The following is a 27,075-nucleotide window of genomic DNA, read 5'->3' as shown; positions in this document are numbered from 1 at the left end:
CTCTCTAATGACATCATATCACATCATGTCCTCCAGGAATTGCTTAAATCTTGAGTACTGCTAAGACTGTTGAATCTGCTGTTATGCTGAGGGATTTAGAATGTGTATATTGACAGAGATCAAGGGCTTTAAAGGATTTGTAACTAAAGGTGGCCAGTGGTCATTTGGTTTGTGAAGTATGAACATTTTAGCTCCTTTGGATTTTTTTGTAAAGGAAGATGCTGAATAGGTTACTTCATGCACTGCTCTATGACTGCAAGAGATGATTCACCCTCCTGCTGTGGGACTTCTGACTCTGCAGGGAAGCCAATCTGCTGCTAAGAACTCAGGTGCCTTGTTATCTACACCCAGTGCACAGAACATGGTGGAACTGAAGTCCTGTTTACTGATGCTGATCTTCATCTCCACAGACTTCACACACTCTGTCCTCATGAGAGGGTTTGAACACTGCAATGAAAAGATGCATACACTCGTGACCAACCTCAACTGTGATGTCCCGTATTGAACCAACCACATTCCCCATGCAATGAATGAGAGAGGTCCTTACTGAATTTCCCTATACGATGATGGACCAATCAGTATTGGTTTATTGATAGAACTATGTCACACCAAGATTATATAGTTAGGTGAGGTAAGCCCATAGACTATGCTTGGAATTGTATGTTAACGTGAAATCCATCTTCTTACATGAATCAAAAGGACATAACTCTCAGCCATGCTGTCCTGAGAACATCCCCATGGTAGAAGTCACAGAAACGTCAGTGTCTTAGACCTGTGCATATGGCCTCAGGTGCCTACTTTACCTGTGCCTTAGAGTTCTGGTGCCTTAGCTTATGGCCCCAACAGGGACTCCTGTTTACCTCAGAGTGGGTAATTGCTCTCTGAGGGCCACTCCCTAGCAATCTCAATCTCCACACCAAGGAGCAGGCCCTACTTTAAGGTCAACAGCAAACAAAAGAAACACAGGACTCTCACCCTGTGGCCACACTGCATGTTCTCCACGACATAACAGACATCTTGGACTTAGAAGGACACTCAGGGGCAACATCTCTTTCCATGTGAGCTGATCCTTCCTCTACTCACACCTTTCCTATGGGCATCTACCTTCTCTGCTTCTCCCCCCCCCCCCGTGTGTGTGTGTTTGAGTATTCACAAAAGATATTTGGTTTTGTTTACCTATTTCAATATTTAAAAAACTGTTATCAGAGTCACTTTCCTTCACAGTTTCAGTTCGGAACTAAGAGCTTGCCCTCTGTGAGACTGCTTTGGGACGTATCTGAGCCATTGATCCATGCAGAACAGAAAACTTGCCCTGTGACTTGGTTCTGAGGCATCCCTAGATCTCTGAGAGGCATGGTGCTTTCCTGTGAATCTGGTGCAGAGCTCAGGGCTCAAAGACACCCTATATTGTGAGAAATGATGTCATCATGTTAATTATGTGCTTTCTGCAACAACAGCACCCATCACAAGAATTTCTACTCACACCTGGCTGCACCCTTAGTGAGATGATAGACACTCTACACCCTGCGTCTCCTTGACCATACCCACCTGTGTCACATTAACTCCCAGAAGCTCAGTCTCAAAAACAATGAACAACTATACGGATGTGGCAGAGTTCGTCCTGCAGGGAGTCTCTGGGGATCCTTGGTTCCAGGCTTCTTTCTTGGCCTTTTTCTCCATTTTCTATACTATGGCTGTTACAGGAAACACCCTCATTTTCATGGCCATCAGCCTGAACCCAAGTCTTCACACCCCCATGTACTTCTTCCTTGCAAACCTGGCTCTGATGGACATTGCCTGTACATCCACTGTTCTTCCCAAAATGTTGGAAGGTCTGGTGGGGAAAGGCAGCCACATCTCTTATAAGGGATGCTTGACCCAGATTTTCTTCCTATCCTGGGTTCTGGGGGCTGAGCTGCTGCTGCTCACAACCATGGCCTATGACCGCTATGTGGCCATCTGTCGCCCACTGCACTACAGCATGCTGATGAGTCGGCCCATCTGTGTCCTGCTGGCGGGCAGTGTGTGGGCCATCAGTGCAATCAACTCATCTGTGCATACTGGTCTGTTAGTACGACTCCATTTCTGTGGCCCCAACCAAATCCGCCACTTTTTTTGTGAAATCCCAGCACTGCTACTGCTGTCTTGCAGCCCGACCACCCTCAACAACATCATGGCTATCATTGCTGATGTTTATTTTGGTGTGATCAACTTCCTGTTTACCATGGTATCCTACAGCTTCATCATCGCCAGCATCCTACGCATCCGCTCTGCCGAGGGTAAGAGGCGCGCTTTCTCCACCTGCTCTGCCCATCTGGTGGTGGTCACCTTGTATTACTCCACTATCATCTATGCCTATGTGCAGCCTGGATCTGGATCCTCCATGGAAAATAGCAAGGTGGCTGCCTTATTGTACACAGCAGTCAGCCCTACTCTGAATCCCCTCATTTACTCTCTGAGGAATAAAGATGTCAAAGTGGCCCTCAGAAAGGTGTTTCCCCGCATCTGTTGAGGAGATAGAAAACACTGGTGTGGCTTGATCCAGCTGTTGATGAACTAGTTGGAACCTATGACTAAGAATCTGATTCCATGGGAAGGAACAGAGTGAAATTTCTGTGACAGATGTATTCACAATGTGCCTGTCTTGGAGGAGCCACTGGTCATTTCTTTTTGTTAGCTTGAGCATCCAGGTTTGGGACAAACTGAATGTTTGTAGTCTGGTGTCACTGATGTAGGGATTTTGGGATCCTATGTTGGTGAAACTCATCCAGACCCTGATTTAACTTCAGAAGAACTGTGTCTGGTTGGGGGAGAACGTAGAGTGGGGGGGGAGGAGAAAGGAAGAAGGGTAGGGGCAAGGAGAACTTGAGGGAATGGTATGGTTAAGATGGAGGGAGGACAGCGATGGAAGCATGGAAAGAGATATCTTGATTGAGCGAGCCATTATGGGGCTGGCAAGAGACCAGGAATTGTAGAGACTCCTAGGAGTCCACAAGGATGACCCCTGCTAAGAACCTAAGAAATAGAGGAGAGAGTACCCAAACCGGCTTTGCCCTATAGTCAGATAAATATCTTTTTTAAGAAACAAATTATAGGCTAAAACAATCATATTTCAATAGCTATAATTACTTAAATGTCATCACAGAACCTTCATCCAGTGGCTGATGGAAGCAGAGGCAGAAGCCTGCAGCAGAGCACTAGCCTGAGCTTCCAAAGTCCAGTTGAAGAGTGGGAGGAGCAATAATATGAGCAAAGGGGTCAAGACCTTAATGGAAACACGCACTGAAACAGTTTACCTGAGCTAACGGGAGTTCACCAACCCCAGCTGGACAGGGATGATCAGCATAGGTCCCAACTAGTGCCTCTGAATGTGGGTAACAATTGACTGCAGGCCACTGGCAGTGTCACCAGGATTTGTTCCTATTGCTTGTTCTGGATTTTGGGGACCCTGTTCTCTTTGGATGGATGCCTTGCTCAGCCTGGATATAGTGTGGAGGACTTTGGACCTTCCCCAAAGCAATGTACCTTGTCCTCTCTGAGCAGTGGGTGGTGGGTTGTGTGGGAGGATAGGTTGAGGAAATGGGAGGATGGGAGGGAGGGAGAACTGGGATTACTATGTAAAATGAAAGAAGATAGTTTGTTTTAATATCTAAGAGAAATACAATGAAAGAAATTACAAAAAGCATTTAATAAATTCAATGGAAACAAAATAATATACGTAATTCAGACTGTGTTTTTCAACCTTTTTGTGCTTTTTGATAATATTTGATAATATATCTTTAAAGACTTTGCTTTTTAACCTATTTCTTTTTATGACTATCTATACTGTTTTTTCTCTCTCTCTCCCAATCCTGTGTACATTTTTTAAACACACTGTGTCTTGCTTAGAGGTCTATTAATGTCTAAATTTGTCCTATTTATCTGAAATACTTATCTGACAAAGAGTATTTTTTAAAATGTTAAGGGGTGTGGTTCCTATGGCCCAGATGCTAGATCTGCCCCTCAGCCTTTCAATATAGCAGAGGTATGTTTGCTCTGTGAGCCCCATGTTCACCACCCAGCTCCACGAATATAGTGTGACTAAATCACCACCACTAAACAACTTGCGCATGCTGCTCACAAACCCCATTTAATTGCTCTGTAACAGAGCATCCCTAAAGACCCAGAGCCATTCCTGCCATTAGCTAGAACTAGGTATATGTCTCTTAAAGGAACAATACCTCTGTTAGTTGCCAGAAAGCATGGCCTATCTCAAAACTATGCGACTACTAAGACACTTCAGTTGACTAACACTTTTATGTGTGTAGAAGCCCTTTTGTAAGCTCTCTGGGGCTTTATGTGAATGCACTTTGCCTACTGTTGGATGCCATTATGTAATCAGATACTGATATCTGAATAATAACACAAAAAGTAACCCTTTCTATTAATCTGTGTATCTCAACAAGGCTGTGGCTTTACTGGTACTGTTCTGGTGTCTTTCTTTTTTGGCAGCTACATGGCATCTCCCTGATTCCACCTTCTTTCCTCTTCTATCTCTGATTTAAATTGCTTTAAATTTAAGATTGAGAGCCATTCCTATAACTATCAGGAACCAAGAAGCTGTCTCTCGAAGGAGAGAGCTGCCACAAAACAGAGCCTATTTAAAAAAATGTGGCTACCAAGAAGCTCCAGTTGATTCACATTTTGTGTGTCTAGAAACCCTTTTTAAAAGCTTTCTTGGGCTTTACATGGATGTACGTTGCTGAATGTTGAATGCCACTGTGTAATCAGGGTCTGCTTTTTTTGTTTTGTGCCCACACAGATACAAATAATAACACAAAAATATATTAATTACAGTACTATTTGTTCAACATCAGACATATTCCTAGCTAGCAGTTATTTCTTAAATTAACCCATCTCTATTCATCTGTGTATCTCCAATAGGCTGTGACTTACAGATATGGTTCTGGTATCTTTTTCTTTTAGAAGCAACATGGCAGCTCCCTGACTCTATCTTCTTTCCTCTTCTATCTTGTTTTTAAAATACTTCCTTACTATATTCTACACTGCCACCAGACAAAGCAAAATCTTTATTAACCAATGGTAATAAAACATATTCACGACACAGAAGGGAATCACACATCACAAATCTTAACAGACCTTGGAAAAAAACAAAAAAATCATGATAGCTAAAACCACCTGTAAAATAAAGGAACTTCTGGATGCATCACCGTCCCTGACATCAGGCTCTATTATTGAGCTACAGAAACGAATCCAACTTGGTATTGGTATAAAAACAGACAGGTGTTGGAAGGGTTTTTTTTTTTTTTTTGGTTTTTCGAGACAGGGTTTCTCTGTGGCTTTGGAGCCTGTCCTAGAACTAGCTCTGTAGATCAGGCTGGTCTCAAACTCACAGAAATCTGCCTGCCTCTGCCTCCCGAGTGCTGGGATTAAAGGAGTGCGCCACCATCACCGGGCTGGAAGGGTTTTATGTTTATTTAAAATTCAGAAGTAGTGTAAGCATTTTTATTTTAATTTTTTAAAGTCTATATGCCTTTATATTTTCATCACACACCTTTAAGGGCAACAATTGCCCATTTTTTTCATTTTTAGTTCCTCTTGTTGGATGTTGTGGAAATACTATCATAGTCTAAGATATTTGTTGTTAATAATAGCATTTTAAGAGAATTTAAGGCTTACAGAGGAACTAACAAAATGCTATACCCTTTATCTAGTCTCTCCCCATCCCTTTACGTCAGTCACGGGCACCTATAAAGACCATCTATATGGGACACACAGGACCACAACAGGCTAGGACCGGTAGGTATTTCTCACTCTTTTTCCTATTCTCCCACCCCAAACTCTCCAGTCTCATTCCCAGCCCTATAGCAGCCTGGTCGAAGGTGCCTCTCCTTCCATTCCACACCCAAACTTGGGATACTCCACCAAAACTTGGATCTTCTTCCTATAGACCTTCTCATCTGCATTCCTAAGTGCCTAGCCCATTCCCATTCCTTCCTGTCAAGTTCTAGAACCCGCAAATGCTTTCAACTAGGCTCCCAGTAGTCACACTGGTAGGGATTTGGGGGTGAACCACACTATTCATCTGCCCTCCATTATGATCTTTCCATTCTCACCACCCCAAGAACAATGTGCTTACAGGTCCCCTTAGTCTCATTTCAATTCCCTGGAGGCTCCAACTTTTGGTTCAGATACAGGGTCCCCTAATATCTCTGTCTTCCAGACAATTCTTTGGTTTACATTAGCTTAGTTCCAGAATACCCTCTTTCTACCACACTTCTTACTCCGTATCGACCCCAATCCTAGGTGTGAAGAAGATCCACTTATCTCTGAAACCCCATTCAGCCTTTCCTCCTTGCCCACATCTATCCCACTCTGCCATGCAGTCACAGGCACAAGCACTCCCTACTGAGCCACCCACAGCCACCAGACTTTGGCAAGATCCATAGAGAACAACAGAATCTGAGGAATGGAACACTCACCCAACAAAGGCAAGACCAGATATCAACACTTTTCACTTCAGTCATCCCATTCTAGATGCCTAGACACCAGCACAGAAACACAAATACCAAAATTCAAGACAGGATGCTACCTCAAAAACCCAGTAGGCAACTACAGCGGGCCCCAAGATAGATAATATAGGTGAGGAACAAATGTACTTGAAAGCAATTATGAATATGTTCAAGGTCCTTAAATAGTAAGAGAGTAAATTCTTAATTGGAATCTGAAAACAAAAGGAGTAGAATGAATAAAATGATAATAATCCTATCATAAAAGAAGCCTTTAACACAGCAAAAACAAACAAACAAACAAACAAAGAACAGAATCACTAAAGAAAAGCCAAACTCATCTGGCAGTGGTGGTGCAGGCATTTAATCTCAGCACTCAGGATACAGAGTTAGGCAGATCTCTGTGAGTTCAAAGTCAGCCAGGTTTACAAGAGTTAGTTCCAGGACATACTCAAAAACTACAGTGAAATCCTGTCTTGAACAATTCCAAAAATCAAAAAAAACAAAAGAGAGAGAGAGAGAGAGAGAGAGAGAGAGAGAGAGAGAGAGAGAGAAGAGAGAAAGAAAGAAAGAGAGAGAGAGAGAAAAAGAAAAGACATACTGAGATAAAACTGGAAATAAAAAGTAGTTTAGGAAGAGAAGGATCAAAACCTCAGAGGTAAGCCTCAACATTAGAATACTAGACTTGGAAGAGAGAATCTCAAAAGTTGAAGATTAGGTAGAAGAATGGATATTAAAGACATAGAAAATGTTAAATCTAAAAAATTCCTGACACAAAGCATCCTGGAAATATGGGACACCTTGAAGAGTCTAAATGTAGGAACACTTGGGATAAAAGGAGAAGAACCTCAGGCAAAATTAGAGGAAATATTTTCAACAAAACCGTTAAAGAAAAATTCCCTAACCTAAAGGAGGAGATGCCTTTCAAAGCATAACAAACACACAGAACACCAAATAGATAGGAACGTAAAAAATTCTCCGTGACACATGATAATTAAAAACTAAATGTAGAGAACAAAGGAAGAATATTAAAAGCTGTAATGGGGATAGAGCAAGTAACATATAAAGGCAGACCCATTAGGGTAACACCTGACTTCTGGGAAGAGTGAAGGTTGGCAAGATCCAGAGGTAGAAACAGAGACTTCTCTGAAGAAGGATCTTGTGGGAGGAAGTTCAGGATTTTGTGCAGGTGGGCTAGCCTCCCAGCCCAATGCAATGAGACAGGTAGACACGCTAGACAGGAGTGGCACACAAGGGCTATCCCTATGAAGGATTCCAAGCTTTGGAAATACCAGTAAAGTTGTAAAATAGGACGAGCTCTGGAGATATCCATGCATGGATGTGGGGTTGTGTTTCTACTTTTCATGAGTGAGTGTGATCAAGATCTGATGCCTCCCTCTCTGAAGCTATGGAGTGAGTTTAGTACATGTAACTGGGTTTATATAGGTGTGTTAAAATATTAACACATTTGTCTTCAGAGATCATAACTAAATGGGGTGCCAGCAGTTCTTTATGGCCAAAGTGATGGATAGGAAAGAATCAAATGTAAAGGGAACAAACTGGTCCCCAGTAACTGAAACCTGGAATTAAATAGCCCCATGTAAAACATCCCCTTGGCAGCTCCAGGACTTCAACAAGGGGAACTCCTGTATAGACAAGCAAAGGGAAGAGCCAACACTTGGCTACCCTGTCCTACAAAGCAAGGAGAGTCCAAGGTTATATTCAGATCAGTTCTCATTTATTTTATGTGAGAAGGGAGCCACCAAGGTATCCCAAGTACAGCTCTTCTTAGCTGTACTTCAGACAGACTCACCTGAGTCTATGATGAGTGTTCATTCTACCACGTCCCAGAGGGGTAACCAACAGGGGTTCCTACACATGAATTATGTGTAATGTCAGGTTTTTTTTTTAAATAGACTGGACGTACTATTGCTAAGGACTTGTTGCTCTGTGTGTTCTGCAGGAGCCCATCAAATGTCTTGAGAACTTGCTTGTCTAGAGCTTCTGTTAGAAGCTTCCCCTCAGTTGTCTTCTGAGCCCTCTCTCCTATTTTGGGTGGGATAGGAGATACTCTAACAACAACTGCCTCTAAAATAAAGATTTAAACATTGGCCCATTGTGCCTTCTGATCATCAGGAGTCAAAGCCTCCTGTATTCTGTGCCATACCAGAGATGGTGTGGGCTGGCCAGCTCCAAGGGGTAGAGGACAGTCCAGATGCACAGCTGTAAACCCCACTCAAGTTATTGACCCTATAGCTCCTTCTTCTACTGGTAAATGAAGAAGTGTGATCATCACACCAATACAACCACCAAGCATATTTCCACAGATGGAACAGAGCCCCCACCAGCTGCACCGTCAGTTACTAGGTTCATGGTCACACTGGCACACCTCATCACTGGAATAATAGGGCACCCTGCTCTGTGAATAATTACTGCTCCGGATCAGTGAGGGTCAAAAGTATCGGTTTCCCATCAACTGATTAGCCCCAATTTTGAGGCTTATATGCTACAAACATAGTCACTTGATTTGAACCATGAGTTTTTCTTACGCCAGTGTTGGGGGACCCACTGATTGCTTTTAAGTTTTATATCACAGTATTATCCCTTTATGGAAAATTGACTAGAAAGAACAGATCTAGTTGAAGCTCATATCATAACTTATTTTTTATTTATTCTTATTTTCTTAATGTTTTAATACAGCTAAACAGCAGTTTTCCCTCCCTTCACTCTTTTTAATACCTCCCTCACTTCATACCAATACCCACTCCAGATCAGTTTATAAAAGAGTAGGCTTCCCAGAAACATCAGCCCAACATCGCAAAGAGAAAACAATAACACTAGACATAAACCCTCATATCAGTGCTGTGCCAGCCAATCCGGTAGAAGATAAAGAGTCTCAGGAGCAGGCAGATAAGCCCCAACTCCTGCTGTTAGAAGTTTCACAAAACCACCAAGTTAACAACTATAACATACATGCAGAGGACCAGTGCAGACTCATGCAGTCCCCATGATTGTCTCTTCAGTATTTGTGAGCTCCTAAAAACCCTGCTCAGTTGATTTTGTGGGTCATGTTCTCCTGGTGTTCTTGACCCCTCTGGTTCCTATAATTCTTCCTTCCTCTTTTCCTTGGGGTTCCCTGAGCAACAAAGGAAAGGACCTGATGGAGATTTCCAAGTTAGTCTCTAGCTTTGTCTAATGTTTGACTGTGGTTCTCTGTATCTGTTCCCATCAACTGCCAATGGAAGCCTCTCTGATAACATCAGATCACATCTTGATGTCCTCTAGGAGTTGCTCAAATCTTGAGTTGTGCTGAGACTGTTGAATTTGCTGTTATGCTAAGTGGGTGAGGTTTTGTGAGGGATTGAGAATGTGTATATAGACAGAGTTCAAGGACTTGGGAGGATTTAGAACTTAAGGTGGCCAGTGGTCATTTGGTCTGTGAAGTGTAGATCATTTTAGTTCCTTTAGATTTTTTATAATGGCTGATTCTCAATAGGTTACTTCTGCACTGTTCTATGACTGCAAGAAATGATTTGCCCACGTGCTGTGGGACTTCTGACTCTGCAGGGAAGCCAATCTGCTGCTAAGAACTCAGGTGCCTTGTTATCTACACCCAGTGCACAGAATGTGGTGGAACTGAAGTCCTGTTTACTGATGCTGATCTTCATCTCCACAGTCTTCACACACTCTGTCCTCATGAGAGGGTTTGAACACTGCAATGAAAAGATGCATACACTCATGACCAACTTCAACTGTGATGTCCCATATTGACCACACTCCCCATGCAATGAATGAGAGAGGCCCTTGCTCAATCTCCCTATATGATGATGAACCAATCAGTGTTGGTTTATTGATAGAACTATGTCACACCAAGATTATATGGTTAGGAGGGGTAAGCCCATAGACTGTGCTCAGTGATTGTGTGTTAATGTGAAGTCCATCTTCCTACAGGGATCAAATGGACATGACTCTCAGCCAAGCAGTCATGAGGGCATCCCCAGGGTAGAACACACCGCAGAGGTCAGTGTCCTAGACCTGTGTATACGGCCTCAGGTGCCTCCTTTCTCTGTGCCTTAGTGTCCTGGTTTCTCAGCTTTGGAACTATAGCCACCGTAGGGATTCCTGTTTACTTCAAAGTGGGTAATTGCTCTCCGAGGGCCACTTCCTAGCAATCTCAGTGTCCATGCCAAGGGGCAGACCCTGCTTTAAGGTCAACAGCAAACAAAAGAGACAGAGGACTCTCACCCTGTGGCCACATTGAATGTTCTCCAGTATATGTAGACATCTTGGACTTAGATGGGCACTCAGTGACAACTTCTCTTTCCATGTGAGCTGATCCTTCCTCTACTCACATCTTTCCTTGGGCATTTACCTTACCTGCTTTTCTGTGTGTGTGTGTGTGTGTGTGTGTGTGTGTGTGTGTGTGGTTAGTCTCAAAACTGTTACCAGAGTCACTTTCCTTCACAGTTTCAGTTTGCAACTAAGAGCTTGGCCTCTGTGGGTCTGCTTCGGGACCTATCTGAGCTGTTGCTCATTGCTGAACAGGAACCTTTCTCTTTAACTTGGTTCTGGGGCAGATCAGAATTTCTGAGACAGGCATGGTCGTTTCATGTGAATCTGGTGCAGAGTTCAGGGCTCAAAGTCATCTGTGACCCAAAGCTGCACCCAGACAGGTACTGGGTTCAGATGCAGACAGAGTAGATTTGGGGGCTCAACTGAGAAGCCCTGAGTGCTGTATGAGGCCATGGGACATCTGCAGGGAATTCTGACAGACCTACCTTTTTTGATTTCGCAGGGACAGTTATTGGCCTAGAGATTCTATGGGTTTCTTGGTTCGTCAGTGGGAGGAGGTAGAAGGGAGGTATCAAAATCTCAGGTCCTGCTCTCAAGCTCACCCTGCAGGAAAAAGGCCTTGATCTGTGCATTTGCATGAGGAGAAGATAGGCTTCCTTGTTCAGGACATACCCTGGTGTGAGTTCTTAGTTTCCATGTAGCCAACAGCCTACTCCTGCATCTCCAGAAAGGGTCTGGGACCACTCACTCCCACGGAGACACTAGAGAAGACAGAACTTTTTGTTAACCACATGCTGATCAGTCCATGTGCTCCTCGGCCTGAGAGGTCCATATATTTGAAGAGTCGTTGGTGATTGGACACAGATGGGTTTACTAGGTATAGTGAACAAAGACTTGAGACGGGGCAAGGGTGAAAGCCTAGAAATTTGAGCCCTGGGTTGAAACTGTGTCCATGCCTTTCATGATGTGTTTCCAGCCTAGACACCTTCTCTGGTAGGTACAAGCCTCCACCAGGCCCAGGGAAGGGGAAGATGCCTCTCTACCTCACTAGGTATATTATCCACAAGGAGTGCTTAGGGGGGGCAGGGAGAAATAGACAGTTGTACTGTTCAGGGATATGACCATTTCGTTCCCAAGAGAGCCAGGACCGTCTGTGCCGACTGCATAGAATGCTACCACTGCTTCATGCTCCAGTCCCCCAAGCATGCTTCCCCAGAACTGTTTGGCAGCCTGCACCTGAGAAGCCCGGCCAACCCCTTAATGAGGCTGCTTATCTCTAGGTCCAGAAACACCTGTGCTGGGGACCAGATTGGCCCTTGGAATGTATTAGCAGTCTTGATTATATGTTTATAGGAGTTCCAGGTCTCAGGATATCATAGTACATGATCAATATCAAAGCTAAAAGATGTTACAGAGGGATACTGCCCACCACAGGCAGCATTTTCTTTTATTCTGGGTCTCTTGTGTGCAGAGTGCAGAGCTCAGACTAGTGCACTAGGTTGAGAGATGATGTCATCATTTTAATTATGTGCTTTCTGTATCAACAGCACCCATGACAAGCATTCCGATGGACCCTTAGTGTGATGATGGATGCTCTACACCCTGTGTCTCCTTGACCATACCCACCTGTGTCACAGTAACTCCCAGGGGCTCAGTCTCAAATCGCAATGAACAACTATACGGCTGTGGTAGAGTTTGTCCTGCAGGGATTCTCTAAGAATCATGCATTCCATGCTTTTTTCTTCGTATTTTTTCCCATTTCCTATCTAACGGCTCTTGCAGGAAACACCCTCATTTTCATGGCCATCAGCCTGAACCCAAATCTTCACACCCCCATGTACTTCTTCCTTGCAAACCTGGCTCTGATGGACATTGTCTGCACATCCACTGTTCTTCCCAAGCTGTTGGAGGGTCTGGTAGGGAAGGGCAGCCACATCTCTTATAAGGGATGCTTGACACAGATTTTCTTCTTAACCTGGGTTCTGGGGGCTGAGCTGCTGCTGCTCACAACCATGGCCTATGACCGCTATGTGGCCATCTGTCGCCCACTGCACTACAGCATGCTGATGAGTCGGCCCGTCTGTGTCCTGCTGGCGGGCAGTGTGTGGGCCATCAGTGCAATCAACTCATCCCTGAATACTTACCTGATGGCACGGCTCCATTTCTGTGGCCCCAACCAAATCGGCCACTTTTTTTGTGAAATCCCAGCACTGCTACTGCTGTCTTGCAGCCCGACCACCCTCAACAACATCATGACTGTCATCGCAGATGTTTATTTTGGTGTGATCAACTTCCTGTTTACCATGGTATCCTACAGCTTCATCATCGCCAGCATCCTACGCATCCGCTCTGCCGAGGGTAAGAGGCGCGCTTTCTCCACCTGCTCTGCCCATCTGGTGGTGGTCATCTTATACTACTCTACTGTCATCTATACCTATGTGCAGCCTGGCTCTGGATCCTCCGGAAATAGCAAGGTGGCTGCCTTAATATACACAGCAGTCAGCCCTACCCTGAATCCCCTCATTTACTCTCTGAGGAATAAGGATGTCAAAGTGGCCCTCAGGAAGGTGTTTCCCTCTGTCTGTTGAGGAGGTAGAAAGCAGTGGTGTAGCTTGATCCAGCTGTTGATGAACTCATTGGACCCTATGACTAAGAATCTGATGTCATGACAAGGAACAGAAGAGCAATTTATGTGACAGATGTACACACAATGTGCTTCTCTTGGAGGAGACACTGGCCATTTCTTTCTGTCTGTGTGAGGGTCCATGTTTGGGACAGGCTGCATGTCTGTAGCCTGGTGTCACCCATGTAGGGGTTTTTGGAATCCTTTGTTGTTGAAAATCATCCAGACCCCGATATTTGACTTGAGAACTGTGCCTTGTGGGAGCAGAAGGTAAGGGGGTGGGGGTGGGGGGTGGTAAGACAGGTAGCGGGGGGAGAGAACTTGAGGGTGTGTTATGGTCCAGATGGAGGGGGGACAGAGAAGGGATCAGGGAAAGAGATGTTTTGATTGAGGGAGCCATTATGGGGCTGGCAAGAGACCTGGTATTGGAGAGATTCCCAGAAGGCCAGAGGATGACCATGGCTAAGACTCTAAGCAGTAGAGGAGAGAGTGCCTAAACTGGCCTTGCCCTGTAATCAGACTGATGAATACCTTAAATGCTACAATAGAACCTTCATTTAGTGGCTGCCAGAAACAGAGGCAGAGACATACAGTAGAGCAAAGGGCTGAGCTCCCAAAGTCCAGTTGAAGAGTAGGAGGCGTGAGAATATGAGCAGAGGTCAAGACCATGATATGGACAGAGTTCACCAACTTCAGCTGAACAGGATCAGAATCAGCATGGGTCCAAACTAGCCTCCAGAATGCGGGTGACTGTTGTGTGCCGGGGGCAGACTGCGGGCCACTGGCAATGACACCGGGATTTGTCCCTTCTGCTTGTCCAGGCTTTTGGGGAACATATTCTCTTTGGATGGATGCCTTGCTCAGCCTGGATATAGTGGGAAGGGCCTTAGACCTTCCCCAAAGCAATGTACCTTACCCTCTCAGAGGAGTGGCTGGTGGGTGTTGTGGGAGGATAAGTGGAGGGAATGGGAGGGTGGAAGGGAGTGGAACCTGGGATTTCCATGTAAAATGAAAGAAGATAGTTTGTTTTAATTTTAAAAAGAAATAAAATGAAAGAAATTACAAAAGGCATTCAGTAAATTCAAAGGAAAAAAATAACATTCATAATCCACACTCTGCATTTTTTCAATCTTTATGTGTCTTTTTGATAATATTCTAGTATATCTTTGAAGACTTTGTTGTATTTTTTAAAACTATTTGTTTTTTAGCTGTCTATACTGTTTTTCCTCTTTCTCCTTTTCATCATATGTACCTTTTTAAAGACACTTTGTCTGTCTTAGAGGTCTATTATGTCTGAATTTGTCCTATTGTGTATCTGAAATACTTATCTGAGAAAATCAACAAGATAGACAACCCTTATCCAAACTAATCAATAAGTAGAGAGGAGAACATCCAAATGAACAAAATCAGAAATAAAAAGCAGGACAGAACAACATACACTAAGGAAATCCAGAGAATCATTGGGGCATACTACAAAAACCTGTTCTCCACAAAACTGGAAAATGTAAAAGAAATGGACAGTTTTCTGGATAAGTACCACATACCAAAATTAAATCAAGACCAGGTAATCAATTTAAATATACCAATAAACTGCAAGGATATAAAACCTCACCAAAAAGTGGCATCAGCTGGCAAACGTGTTCAAATACCTAAGCTTATGGAGTAATTTGTCATCCAAATCAATATATCATCTGCCCCTAACTGATCCCCATGGCAGGAATGAACTGCTTCCTCTAGGGTCTGAGATTGTAATTGTCACATGAGGGAAGGTTGGTTTTGTTCTGATATAGGTTGGATACTCAGGCAAGAGAAGGTAGGGCTGAGGCTAGCACGGTTCCCAGGTTGGGAAGCCAGAACAGGAGTGAAGTCCTTAGGAATAGATGATGGTGTGGAGGGGACAAACACTTGCACTGGAGTTTGTGATTTTGTAACATATTTACTCTTGTGATGTGTTTGTTAATGTTTTTCTTAGCTTTCTTAGCAAATACAAACTTTGGATAGTCAGGTACAATCATATCAGAGGCTAAGGTAAGAAGATCTGGTGTTAAATCCAAACCTGAGCTACACAAAAGACTCTGCCTTGAAAAAAAAGACAAACACAAAAACAAGTCCACTACAAGAATCATAGAGAGCCTCTGGGGCTGGGTTGAGATTGTCTAGACCCAGAGGTAGAAACAGAGACTTCTCTAGAGAAAGATCTTGTGAGACAAGTTCAGGATTTTTTCCAGGTGGGCTAAGCCTCCCAGCCCAATGCAATGAGACAGGTAGACACGCAAGACAAGGGATACAAGGTCTATTCCTATGAAAGATTCCAAGCTTTGGAAATACCAGTAAAGTTGCAAAATAGGAAGAGCTCTAGACACATCCATGCATGGATGTGGGGTTGTGTTTCTACTTTTCATGAGTGAGTGTGGTCAAGATCTGATGCTTCCCTCTCTGAAGCTATGGAGTGAGTTTAGTACATGTAACTGAATTCAGATAGGTGTGTTAAAATATTAACATATTTGCCTTCAGAGATCATTACTAAATGGGGTGCCAGCAGTTCTTTATGGCCAAAATGTTGGATAGGAAAGAATCAAATGTAATGGGAACAAACTGGTCCCCAGTAACTGAAACCTGGATTTAAATAGCCCCATGTGCAACATCCCCTAGGCAGCTCCATGACATCAACAAAGGGAACTCCTGTATAGACAAGCAAAGGGAAGAGCCAACACTTGACTATCCTGTCCTATGAAGCAAGGGGGGTTCAAGGTTACCTTCAGATCATTTCTCATTTAGTCTATGCAAGAGGGAGCCACCAAGGTATCCCAAGTACAGCTCTTCTTAGATGTCAGACCCACCTGAGTCCATGATGAATGTTCATTCTACCATGTCCCAGAGGGGTGACCAACAGGGGTTCCTACACATGTATTATGTGTAATGTCAACCTTTTTAATATACTGGGTGTACTATTGCTAAGGACATGTTGCTGTGTGTGTTCTGCAGGAGCCCATCGAATGCCTTCAGAACTTGCTTGCCTAGAGCTTCCGTCAGCAGCTTCCCCTCAGTTTTCTTCTGAGCCCTCTCTCCTGTTTGGGGTGGGATAGGAGATAATCTAATAACTACCTCTAAAATAAAAATTGAAACATTGGCCCATTGTGCCTTCTGATCTTCAGGAATGAAAGCCTTCTGCATTCTGTGCCATACCAGAGATGGGGTAGGGTGGCCAGCTTCAAGGGGCAGAGCACAGGCCAGATGCAGGGCTGTCCACTCCACTCTAACTTGACCCTATAGCTCCTTCTGGTTTTCTTTTTCTGGTAAATGACTGAGTGTGATCAGTACAACACTGATCCACCAAACATAATTCCACAGATGGAACAGAGTCCCCACCAGCTGCACCATTAGTTACTAGGTTCACGGTAACACTGGCACACCTCATCACTGGAATAATCGGGTGCCTGCTCTGTGGATAATTACTGCTCCAGGTCAGTAAGGGTCAAAAGTATCAGTTATTCATTAACTAATTAGCCCCAATTTTGAGACTTACATGCTACAAACATGGTCACTTGATTTGAACCATGAGATTTCCTTATGCCAGTGTTGCAGAAGCCGTAGATTGATTATTAGTTTTATATCACAGAATTATCCCTTTATGGAAAATTGTCTAGAAAGACCAGATGTAGTTGAAGCTCATATCATATCTTATTTTATTTATTTTTATTTTCTTAATGTTTTTTAATACATCTAAACTGTACTTTCCCCTCCCTTCACTCTTCTTGATACCTCCCTCACCTCACAACAACATCCACTTCAGATCGGTTTATAAAAAAGTAGACTTCCCAGAGCCATCAGCCCAACATGGCTACCAAGATACAGTAAGACTAGACACCAATTCTCATATCAGAGCCGGGCCTGCCAATCCAGCAGAAAATAAAGGGTCTCAGGAGCATGCAGAAGAGTCAGAGACAGCCCCAGCCCCTGCTGTTAGAAGTCCCACAAAACCACCAAGTTAACAACTATAACATACATGCAGAGGACCAAGTGCAGGCTCATGCAGTCCCCATTATTGTCTCTTCAGTCTTTGAGAGCCCGAAGAGCACTAGTCAGTTGATTCCGTGGGTCATATTCTCCTGGTGTTCTTCATCCCTCTGGTTCCTACAATTCTTTCTTCCTCTCTTCCTTGGGGTTCTCTGAGAAACAAAGGGAAGGACCTGATGGAAATCTCCACGTTGGGCGCTCTCTCTCTCTCTCTCTCTCTCTCTCTCTCTCTCTCTCTTTCTCTCATGTTCAGCTGTGGATCTCTGCATCTCTTCTCATCAACTGCCAATGGAGGCCTCTCTGAAGACATCATATCACATCTTGATGTCCTCTAGGAGTTGCTCAAATCTTGAGTTGTGCTGAGAGTTGAATTTGCTCTTATGCTAAGTGGGTGAAGTTTGTGAGGGATTGAGAATGTGTATATTGATAGAGTTCAAGGACTTTGGAGGATTTGGAACTTAAGGTGGAAAATGATCATTTCATTTGTGAGGTGTGGATTATTTTAGCTCCTTTGGATCCTTTTAATGGCTGATCATAAAGGGATTACTTTCTTAACTGTTCTATGACTGCAAGAGATGATTTGCCTACCTGCTGTGGGACTTCTGGCTCTGCAGGGAAGCCAATCTGCTGCTAAGAACTCAGGCGCCTTGTTATCTATACCCAGTGCACAGAACATGGTGGAACTGAAGTCCTGTTTACTGATGCTGATCTTCACATCAGTATAATCTCCACAGACTTCACACACTCTGTCCTCATGAGAGGATTTGAAAACTGCAAAGAAGTTTCATACACTTATGACCAACCTCAACTGTGATGTCCCGTATTGACCACACTCCCCATGCAATGAATGAGAGTAGCCCTCGCTCAATCTCCCTATATGATGATGAACCAATCAGTGTTGGTTTATTGATAGAACTATATCACACCAAGATTATATGGTTAGGAGGGGTAAGCCCATAGACTGTGCTCAGTGATTGTGTGTTAATGTGAAGTCCATCTTCCTACAGGGATCAAATGGACATGACTCTCAGCCAAGCAGTCATGAGGGCATCCCCAGGGTAGAAGTCACCTTAGGGGTCAGTGTCCTAGACCTATGCATATGGCCTCAGGTGCCTGCTTTCTCTATGCCTAAAAGTTCTGGTGTCTCAGCTTGGGGACTATGGACACCGTAGGGATTCCTGTTTACCTCAGAGTGGGTAATTGCTCTCCGAGGGCCATTCCCTAGCAATCTCAGTGTCCACGCCAAGGGGCAGACCCTGCTTTAAGGTCAACAGCAAACAAAAGAGACAGAGGACTCTCATTCTGTGGCTACACTGCATGTTCTCCATGACATGCAGACATCTTGGACTTAGATGGACACTCAGGGACAACTTCGCTTTCCATGTGAGCTGATCCTCCTCACATCTTTCCTATGGACTTCTTTCTACCTTCCCTGCTTTGTGTGTGTGTGTGTGTGTGTGTGTGTGTGTGTGTGTGTGCATGTTTGATTATTCTCAAAAGATATTTAGTTTTGTTCTAACCTATTCCAATATTTTAAAAAATTGTTACCATAGTCACTTTCCCTCACAGTTTCAGACTGAAACTATGAACTTGGCCTCTGTGGGTCTGCTTTGGGACCCATCTGAGCTGTTGATCAGTGAAGATCAGAAAGCTTACATTCCAATTTGGCTCTGAGGCAGCTCTGAATCTCTGATAGAAGCATGGTGGTTTCCTGTGAATCTGGTGCAGAGTTCAGGGCTCAAAGCCACTTGTGTCCCAGAGCTTTTGACAGATAGGTACTGGGCTGAGAGGCCAACAGAGGGGATTTGGGGGCTCAGCTGAGAAGCCCTGAGTGCTGTATGAGGCCATGGGGCATCTGCAGGGAATGCTGACAGACCAGATTTGCTCTTTCAGGGACAGGTACTAGCCCTGGAGGGTATATGGATTTCATGATTCTTCAGTGGGAGGAGGTCGGGGAGGTATCAAAAGCTCAGGTCCAGTTCTCAAGCTCACCCTACAGGAGAGGGGCCTTAATCTGTGCATTTGCAGGGGAGGAGAGATGCTTCCTTGTAAAGGATATACCCTAGAGTGGGTTCTTTGTTGCCATATAGCCAAAAGCCCATTCCTGAGTCTCCAGAAGGGGTCTGGGACAACTAACTCCCATGGAGACACTAGAGAGGTCAGAACTTTTTTTTAACCACATGCCGATCAGTCTATGTTCTCCTCGGCCAGAGGTCCATATGTATGAAGAGGCCTGGGTGATTAGATATTCATAGGTGTATGAGATGTATGGAAAACAGACTTGAGACTGAGCAAGGGTGATAGCCTAGAAATTTGGTGCCTGGGTTGAAGCTGTGTCCATGCCTTTAATGCTGTGTTTCCAGCCCCGGCACAGCCTGACACCTTCCCTGAAAGGCATAAGACTCCACAAGGTCCTATCTGCTTCATTGGGTTTACTATCCACAATGAGTGCTTAGGGTATCCAGGAAGAAATAGGCAATTGTGCTATTCACAAGAGATATGTGGATTTCATTCCCAAGAGCCAGGACCATCTGTTCCAACTGCATGTTATGCTGCCACTGCTCCATGCTCCAGTCCCCCAAGCACGCTTGCCTAGAACTGTCTTGCAGCCTGCATCTGAGAAGCCTGGCCTACCCCTTGATAAGACTGGGCATCTCTAGGTACAAAAAAACCTGTGCTGGGGACCAGATTGGCCCTTGGTATGTTTTAAAAGTATGGCACATATGTTTATAGGCATTCCAGGTCTTAAGATATCATAGGACATAATCTATACCAAAGATAACAGTTGTTACAGAGGGATACTGCTCACCACAGGCAGGGTTTCCTTTGTTCTGGGTCTTTTGTGTGCAGAGTGCAGAGCTCAGACTAGCACACACTATGTTGAGAGATGATGTCATCATGTTAATTATGTGTTTTCCACAGCAACAATACCAATGACAAGCATTCCTAGTCATGCCTGAAAGACCCTATGGGAGATGAAGGATGCTCTACACCCTGTGTCTCCTTGACCATACCCACCTGTGTCACAGTAACTCCCAGGAGCTCAGTCTCAAATCGCAATGAACAACTACACAGCAGTGGAAGAGTTTATCCTGCAGGGATTTTCTATGGATCCTGGGTTCCAGGCTTTCTTCTTGGCCTTTTCCTCCACTTTCTATATCCTGGCTCTTATAGGAAACACCCTCATTTTCATGGCCATCAGCCTGAACCCAAGTCTTCACACCCCCATGTACTTCTTCCTTGCAAACCTGGCTCTGATGGACATTGTCTGCACATCCACTGTTCTTCCCAAGCTATTGGAGGGTCTGGTGGGGAAGGGCAGCCACATCTCTTATAAGGGATGCTTGACACAGATTTTCTTCTTAACCTGGTTTCTGGGGGCTGAGCTGCTGCTACTCTCGGCCATGGCCTATGACCGCTATGTGGCCATCTGCCACCCACTGCACTACAGCATGCTGATGAGTCGGCCCGTCTGTGTCCTGCTGGCAGGCAGTGTGTGGGCCATCAGTGCAATCAACACATCTGTGCACACTGGCCTGATGGCACGGCTCCATTTCTGTGGCCCCAACCAAATTCATCACTTTTTATGTGAAATCCCAGCACTGCTACTGCTGTCTTGCAGCCCAACTACCCTCAACAAGATCATGGCTGTCATTGCTGATGTTTATTTTGGTGTGATCAACTTCCTGTTTACCATGGTATCCTACAGCTTCATCATCGCCAGCATCCTGCGCATCCGCTCTGCAGAGGGTAAGAAGCGTGCTTTCTCCACCTGCTCTGCCCATCTGGTGGTGGTCACCTTGTATTACTCCACTATCATCTATGCCTATGTGCAGCCTGGCTCTGGATCCTCCTTGGAAAATAGCAAGGTGGTTACCTTATTGTACACAGCAGTCAGCCCTACTCTGAATCCCCTCATTTACTCTCTGAGGAATAAGGATGTCAAAGTGGCCCTCAGGAAGGTGTTTCCCCGCGTCTATTGAGGAGATAGAAAACACTGGTGTGGCTTGCTCCAGCTGTTGATGAACTAGTTGGAACCTATGACTAAGAATCTGATGTCATGTGACAGAACAGAAGTACATTTTATGTGACAGACAAACATACAATGTGCCTCTCTTGGTGGCTACTGGGCATTTCTAGTAGTGTCTGTCAGTGAGGGCATCCATGGTTGGGGCAGGCTGCACGTCGAGATGGAGGAAGGACAGAGATGAGGGAGCCATTATGGGGCTGGAAAGAGACCTCACACTGGAGAGATTCCCAGAAGGCCATAAGAACGACCATGGCTAAGACTCTAAGCAGTAGAGGAGAGGGTGCCCGAACTGGCCTTGCCCTGTAATCAGACTGATGGATATCTTAAATGCTACAATAGAGCCTTCATTTAGTGGCTGCCAGAAGCAGAGGCAGAGACCTAGAGTAGAGTAAAGGGCTGAGCTCCCAAAGTGGGAGGGGTGAGAATATGAGCAGAGGTCAAGACCATGATGGGGACATGCACTGAAACAGTTTACCTGAGCTAATGGGAGTTCACCAACTCCTGCTGGACAAGGACAGAATCACAATATGTCTGTCCAAACTAGTCCCTCTGAGTATGGGTGACAGTTGTATGGCTGGGGCAGCCTGCGGGGAACCACAGGCAGTGGCACAAAGATTTCTCCTCTGTGCTTGTACTGGCTTTTGGAAACCTATTCTTTTTGGATGGAAGTCTTGCTCGGCCTGGATAGAGTGAGGAGGTCCTTGGACTTTCCCCAAGGTAGTGTGCCTTACTCTCTCTGAGGAGTGGATGGGGGTGGTGGAAGGTATTGGTGAAGGGAATAGAAGGAAGACAGGGAGTGGTAACTGGGATTGGTATGTAAAACGAAAAAAGTTTGTTTTCTGTTTAAAAAACTAAAATGAAAGAAATTACAAAATATTCAATAAATTAAAGGAAAACACAACAATATACATCATTCAGACACTGCATATTTTTATCTTTGTGTGCCTTTTTATATTATTTTTACTGTATCTTTAAAGACTTTCTTTTATTGTTTAAAGCTATTTCTTTTTATTACTATCTATACTGCTTTCCCAAGCCTGTGTACATTGTTTTTAAAACACGATGTGTCTTGCTTAGAGGACTATTATGTCTCAGTTTATCTTATTGTGTATCTGATATCTTTTACTGACAAGGAGCATTTTTAAGAAATGCTAAGCATTGTGGTTGCTACAAGCCTGGAGGCTGGCTCCACCCCTCAGCCTTTCAATATAGCGGAGGTATGTTTCCTCTGTGAGCCCCATGTTCACCACCCCATCCAAGGATATAGTCGGTCTAAGCAACTTGCCATGTGCGCCCAATGCCTTATCATCACCAGCATCCAGCACATGTGCTCAGCTGGGGAGAAGCAGAAGGCATTATCTACCTACTCATCTCATCTGTCTTGGTTAATGTTTCTTTTGCTGTGAAGAGACACCATCACCATGACAACTCTTATAAGGAAAACATTTAATTGGGGTTGGTTTTCAGTTTAGAGGTTAACATCATGGTGGGGAGGATGGCGGATGTGATGCTGGCTACATCTTGATCAGAAGGCAAACAGAAGTTAACCTCAAAGCCTACCCCTACAGTGACACACTTCCTCCAACCTTCTCAAACAAAGTCACATCTCCTAAAACTGCCACTCCCTATGTGATTATGGGGTCCAACTACATGCAAACTACCAGGCCACATTGATATGGAATTCCCTTCTATATGCTATGGATATGTTTTATTACAATTGGTTAATAAAGAGTCTGCTTTATCCTATGTAAGGGCAGAATACTGATAGGCAGGTAAACTAAACTGAATGCAGGGAGAAAGAATGTGGAGTCAGGCAATGCCATGTAACCACCCTAGAAGCAAGAAGAAACAAACCACAAGCCTCATAATAGAAATGGGTTAATTTAAGATTTAAGAGATATCTAGGAATACTTCTGAGTCATTGGACAAAGAGTATTCTAATTAATATAGATTCTGTGTGATTATTCGGGGCAGGGGCAGTCAGGAAATGACAAATCAGTCTCCAGTTATACCACATCACTGTGCTCTCAGTTAATCATCCAAGTTCAGTGTTGCCTTCCAACTTGCCCAGAGAGAAATTAATTGCCTGCAGTAATGTACGAGTTCCTGAGCTGCACGCTGAGCCCCTTCACCTGTGCACTGAAGAACAAGAATGTCAAGGATGCTTTGAAGAGACTTTTGCACTCCCTTCGATGTTAGTTGGAAATATGTACATTGCTGTTCTGACACTGTAAGCCTGTCTCTCACCTGCCTTGCTAAGAGTATCTTCCTGTCTTTGTGCTTTGTGTCCTGTCTTTGTGTTTGATTATGGATGTTATAGAAAATTGCCTTCAAATTCAGAACCCGGATATGTGTTTTTTTCATATATCCATCTGTGTTGGTAGTTTTGATTAGTTGAAACTTGTCTACGTACACTAAATAAATATTGATCCACGTCACCACCACCCCAAGACCTGACAGTTGCTCTTCTTTTATATAGAAAGTCATGTTGCCTGCCCAAAGGGACACAGAGAGCCTTGCTTTTCTGAGCTAAGTACTTGCTTATCAGCTACTACTTCCGGTATGTGTGCATCACTATGTCAATATGAACACTGGTAAATAAATGATCTGATCTCAGTGTCTTCTCCCTATTTTACGTATAGTCAAGCGCTCTTCTTCAGCGGTTCACATGCTACCCCTCAGTCTTCCTTTATGAGTCAAAAATGTCACGTCACTTTGGAATCATTGAATGCAAAGCCTTGTAGCAGTGGAAGGTGTAGTGGAGCTGTTTCCTTACCATGTAGAAGCTGGGAATAGAGGAATTTAAACTGGTTTCTTCTCCCCCACCCCTTGTCCCATGCTTCCCTGTCCAAGTGCAAGTTGTACTATGCACTTTGAAGATGATACACAGCTGTGCAGTGAATCGTCTTTGGAAATAAGTGAAAGATAATCATAGAGGAGTCTCTCAGGAAAATTTTGGGAGACCAATCCAGCCAAATTAACAATGAATATATTAAGTTAACCATCACAGCCATAAACCGTTGGCATGGTTCTGCTTCACCTGCTATTTTTCTCCACACTCCTTACTTTCATCTGTTAATCATGTGTTTTAAAACATCTGTTCTGTATTAGTCATGTGACTCTCTAGGATATAGACAAACCCCACAGTGTATGAAAGGCTCAAGGTATACATGCTCACATCAACACAAATGCATCTGATAAGCTCTTTATTTCTGAGTTCCCGTCACAGTGGAACAGAGCTCACCGTGTTAACATTACATACAAGCATTGTTGAATAGTAGCAACCTTGAAAGATGGTTAGTTTATACAGAACTCATCCAGGCAGGAGAAATGCTGAGGTCCACATCAGAGTTATGATTTAACAAACCTCTGCAATGACGTGGGGTCTGGACAAGAGAGCATCATGTCAGTACCAGGTTCTGGTCTCACATCTTTGGATGCTGAAACCAGAGAAGGTTCCATGGGGAGCATAGGCTCTCAGACTCAGCCTGTAACTCAGGTTCTCTATGAGGATTTTCTTCCCTCAACCTGGGGAATGAACCAAGCAGCAGGAAAAACTGTGAGGTAAGAGTGAGAAAGACGAAGACAGAAAAATTAGGTCAGCAAATGACTAGAACAAGTGTGGTCAGGGTTCATTATTCGCTATCTCCTTAGCCATTCACTCTTGGTCTTTTCTGCATAGGTTCAGATGTTATCAAATGGGGTTCACTAAAAGGACTGCACTCAAGATTTAACTAGATTTGATTTAGTAAGTCATAGAAATAGCTTAACATTTAATAGCTTTGAACATATTTGCACACATTTCTAAGTACAAAGTACAAATAGTTAAACTTATCTAAAACATTTGAGTGAGTAGAAATCAGTATTATCAGGTAAAAAGTATTGTATTTCTTGGCTCAGGTCATGACTTAGCCTGTGGCCGCCTGAATCAGGAGATGCCTGAATAAAGGCTTAAGTGATTTGTTATACTCCTTGCCCACTTCATTCAGAGTTCCACTCAAAGATCATGTCATCATTGTGGAAATAAAAGTTTTTTAAAGGATGCTTTGAATTCCTTATTTCTCAGGGTATAAATTAGGGGGTTCAGAGATGGGGTCACAGTGGTGTACAGAACAGCAATGACCTTGTCCAGCATACCAGCAGTTCCTAGGGCTGGCCGGACATAAGTGTATAGCACAGTGGAATAATAAAGAGTGACCACAATCAGGTGGGCAGAGCAGGTGGAAAAGGCACGCTTCTTGCCTTCAGCTGAGCGGATGCGCAGGATGCTGGCGATGATGAAGCCATAGGACGTCATGGTCAAGAGGAAGTTCAAACCAGTCAAGAACATGTCTGCAATGACAGTCATGATGTCGTTGATAAAGGTGGGGCTGCAGGACAGCATGAGCACAGAAGGGATTTCACAAAAGAAGTGTGTGATGAGATTGGGGCCACAGAAGGACAATGGCAACACTAGACAAGTGAGTACCAAGGAATTGAGAGCCCCTGTAAACCACACAAAGGTTGCAAGGGCCACACAGACCCTGCCACTCATGAGGGTTCCATAGTGCAATGGCCGGCAGATTGCAAGATAGCGGTCATAGGCCATGGCAGAGAAGAGCAGAAGCTCAGAGCCCAGGACCCAGGAGAAAATAAACATCTGTGTGAGGCATCCTCCATAAGATATGGTGTTCTCGGTCACCAGGCTCTGCAGGACCTTGGGTAGGACAGTCACAGTGCAGATCACATCCATCAGGGCAAGGTTAACTAGGAAGAAATACATGGGTGTGTGGAGGCTGGGACTTCTGTGGATGGTTGAGATAATCAGGCCATTGCCAACTATGGCCACCATGAACAAGGTAAAGAAGAAGCAGAAGAGGGCATCCTGGATCCAGGGGTCATCTACAAAGCTTTGTAGGATGAACATAGTCACAACTGACTGGTTCTCGGGAGCCATGGATAACACTGTGTACACTCAGGATGGGAGTTGTAGCTTGGGCTTCTGGCAAAAAAAAAAAAAAAAGAATGACCTTTATTCTAATTAACAAAAAATATTTTATATCTCAGTTAATATTCAATGCCGTGTAACAAAGAACCTATTCTGGTAAGAAAACAATGTTTAAATTTTATTCTCATGGGTCACATGATAAAGGAATGATCAGATCAAGGACACACCCCACATGGGATCTGCTATGAATATGGGTGGACCCTGAGTACAAGTTCCTGAACATGCTGTACATCATCACATATAGAGGGAGAGTTGGCCATGGTCACATCAGCTATCCATGAGGACACAGTGACTGGTGATTGTGGTGTGGATGCTCCGAAGACATGGTCACTCATGATCGTCAGTGGGACTGTGGAAAGGCACAGGGGCAGTGAGAACAGTTTCCTCTGGTGCTGGCTGCTTTCCTGAGATTGTGGGGAATAACACACAGAACATTCACTGAGTGACCGATTCTCTGGTGACAGAACCAATGTAGTCTTTGGGACAATGTGACATCTCATGTAGGTGACAACAATGACCCCAGAACTTCCTGTCTTGGAACTCTGTTCTACTAGAACACTAATTTAGAACATAACATTCAACACTCATACTCAAGCTAAGGGGAAAAAGAGGGTCT

The 27,075-nt window shown here is 44.2% G+C and overlaps 3 protein-coding genes across 14 annotated transcripts in view; 2 read left to right on the top strand and 1 right to left on the bottom strand.

The window, feature by feature from the left end:
- Positions 1–3,823, top strand: part of LOC126498397 (olfactory receptor 13A1-like) — a 73,557-nt gene extending 69,734 nt beyond the window's left edge. For both annotated transcript variants that reach the window (XM_050137042.1, XM_050137041.1), the window contains one exon: positions 1,458–3,823. In XM_050137042.1, the coding sequence (XP_049992999.1) occupies positions 1,589–2,512 (924 nt within the window). In that variant the 5' untranslated portion in view covers positions 1,458–1,588 and the 3' untranslated portion in view covers positions 2,513–3,823. The remainder of the gene's footprint in view (positions 1–1,457) is intronic.
- The window catches only part of LOC126498399 (olfactory receptor 13A1-like), a 110,237-nt gene extending 85,950 nt beyond the window's left edge, over positions 1–24,287 (top strand). For 6 of the 11 annotated variants that reach the window (XM_050137052.1, XM_050137053.1, XM_050137051.1 and 3 more), the window contains one exon: positions 12,350–13,694. In XM_050137052.1, the coding sequence (XP_049993009.1) occupies positions 12,470–13,390 (921 nt within the window). In that variant the 5' untranslated portion in view covers positions 12,350–12,469 and the 3' untranslated portion in view covers positions 13,391–13,694. Of the gene's footprint in view, positions 1–5,714; positions 5,800–10,214; positions 10,530–12,349; positions 13,695–16,410; positions 18,651–21,429 lie in introns of those variants that run through there. The other 5 variants (XM_050137050.1, XM_050137048.1, XM_050137046.1 and 2 more) reach the window with 4 other exon arrangements.
- A 1,197-nt stretch (positions 24,288–25,484) lies between these two features.
- Positions 25,485–26,408, bottom strand: LOC126498800 (olfactory receptor 13G1-like). The gene has a single exon (XM_050137707.1). The coding sequence runs from the start codon at positions 26,406–26,408 to the stop codon at positions 25,485–25,487; it is 924 nt and encodes a 307-aa protein (XP_049993664.1).
- Between the last annotated feature and the right edge of the window lie 667 nt (positions 26,409–27,075).

Source organism: Alexandromys fortis, unplaced genomic scaffold, assembly GCF_014885135.2.
Source record: "Alexandromys fortis isolate MF-2015 unplaced genomic scaffold, M_Fortis_MF-2015_v1.1 scaffold_3, whole genome shotgun sequence".
In the NCBI taxonomy this organism is placed as follows: domain Eukaryota; kingdom Metazoa; phylum Chordata; class Mammalia; order Rodentia; family Cricetidae; genus Alexandromys; species Alexandromys fortis.
This window is presented reverse-complemented; position numbering and strand designations above follow the sequence as displayed.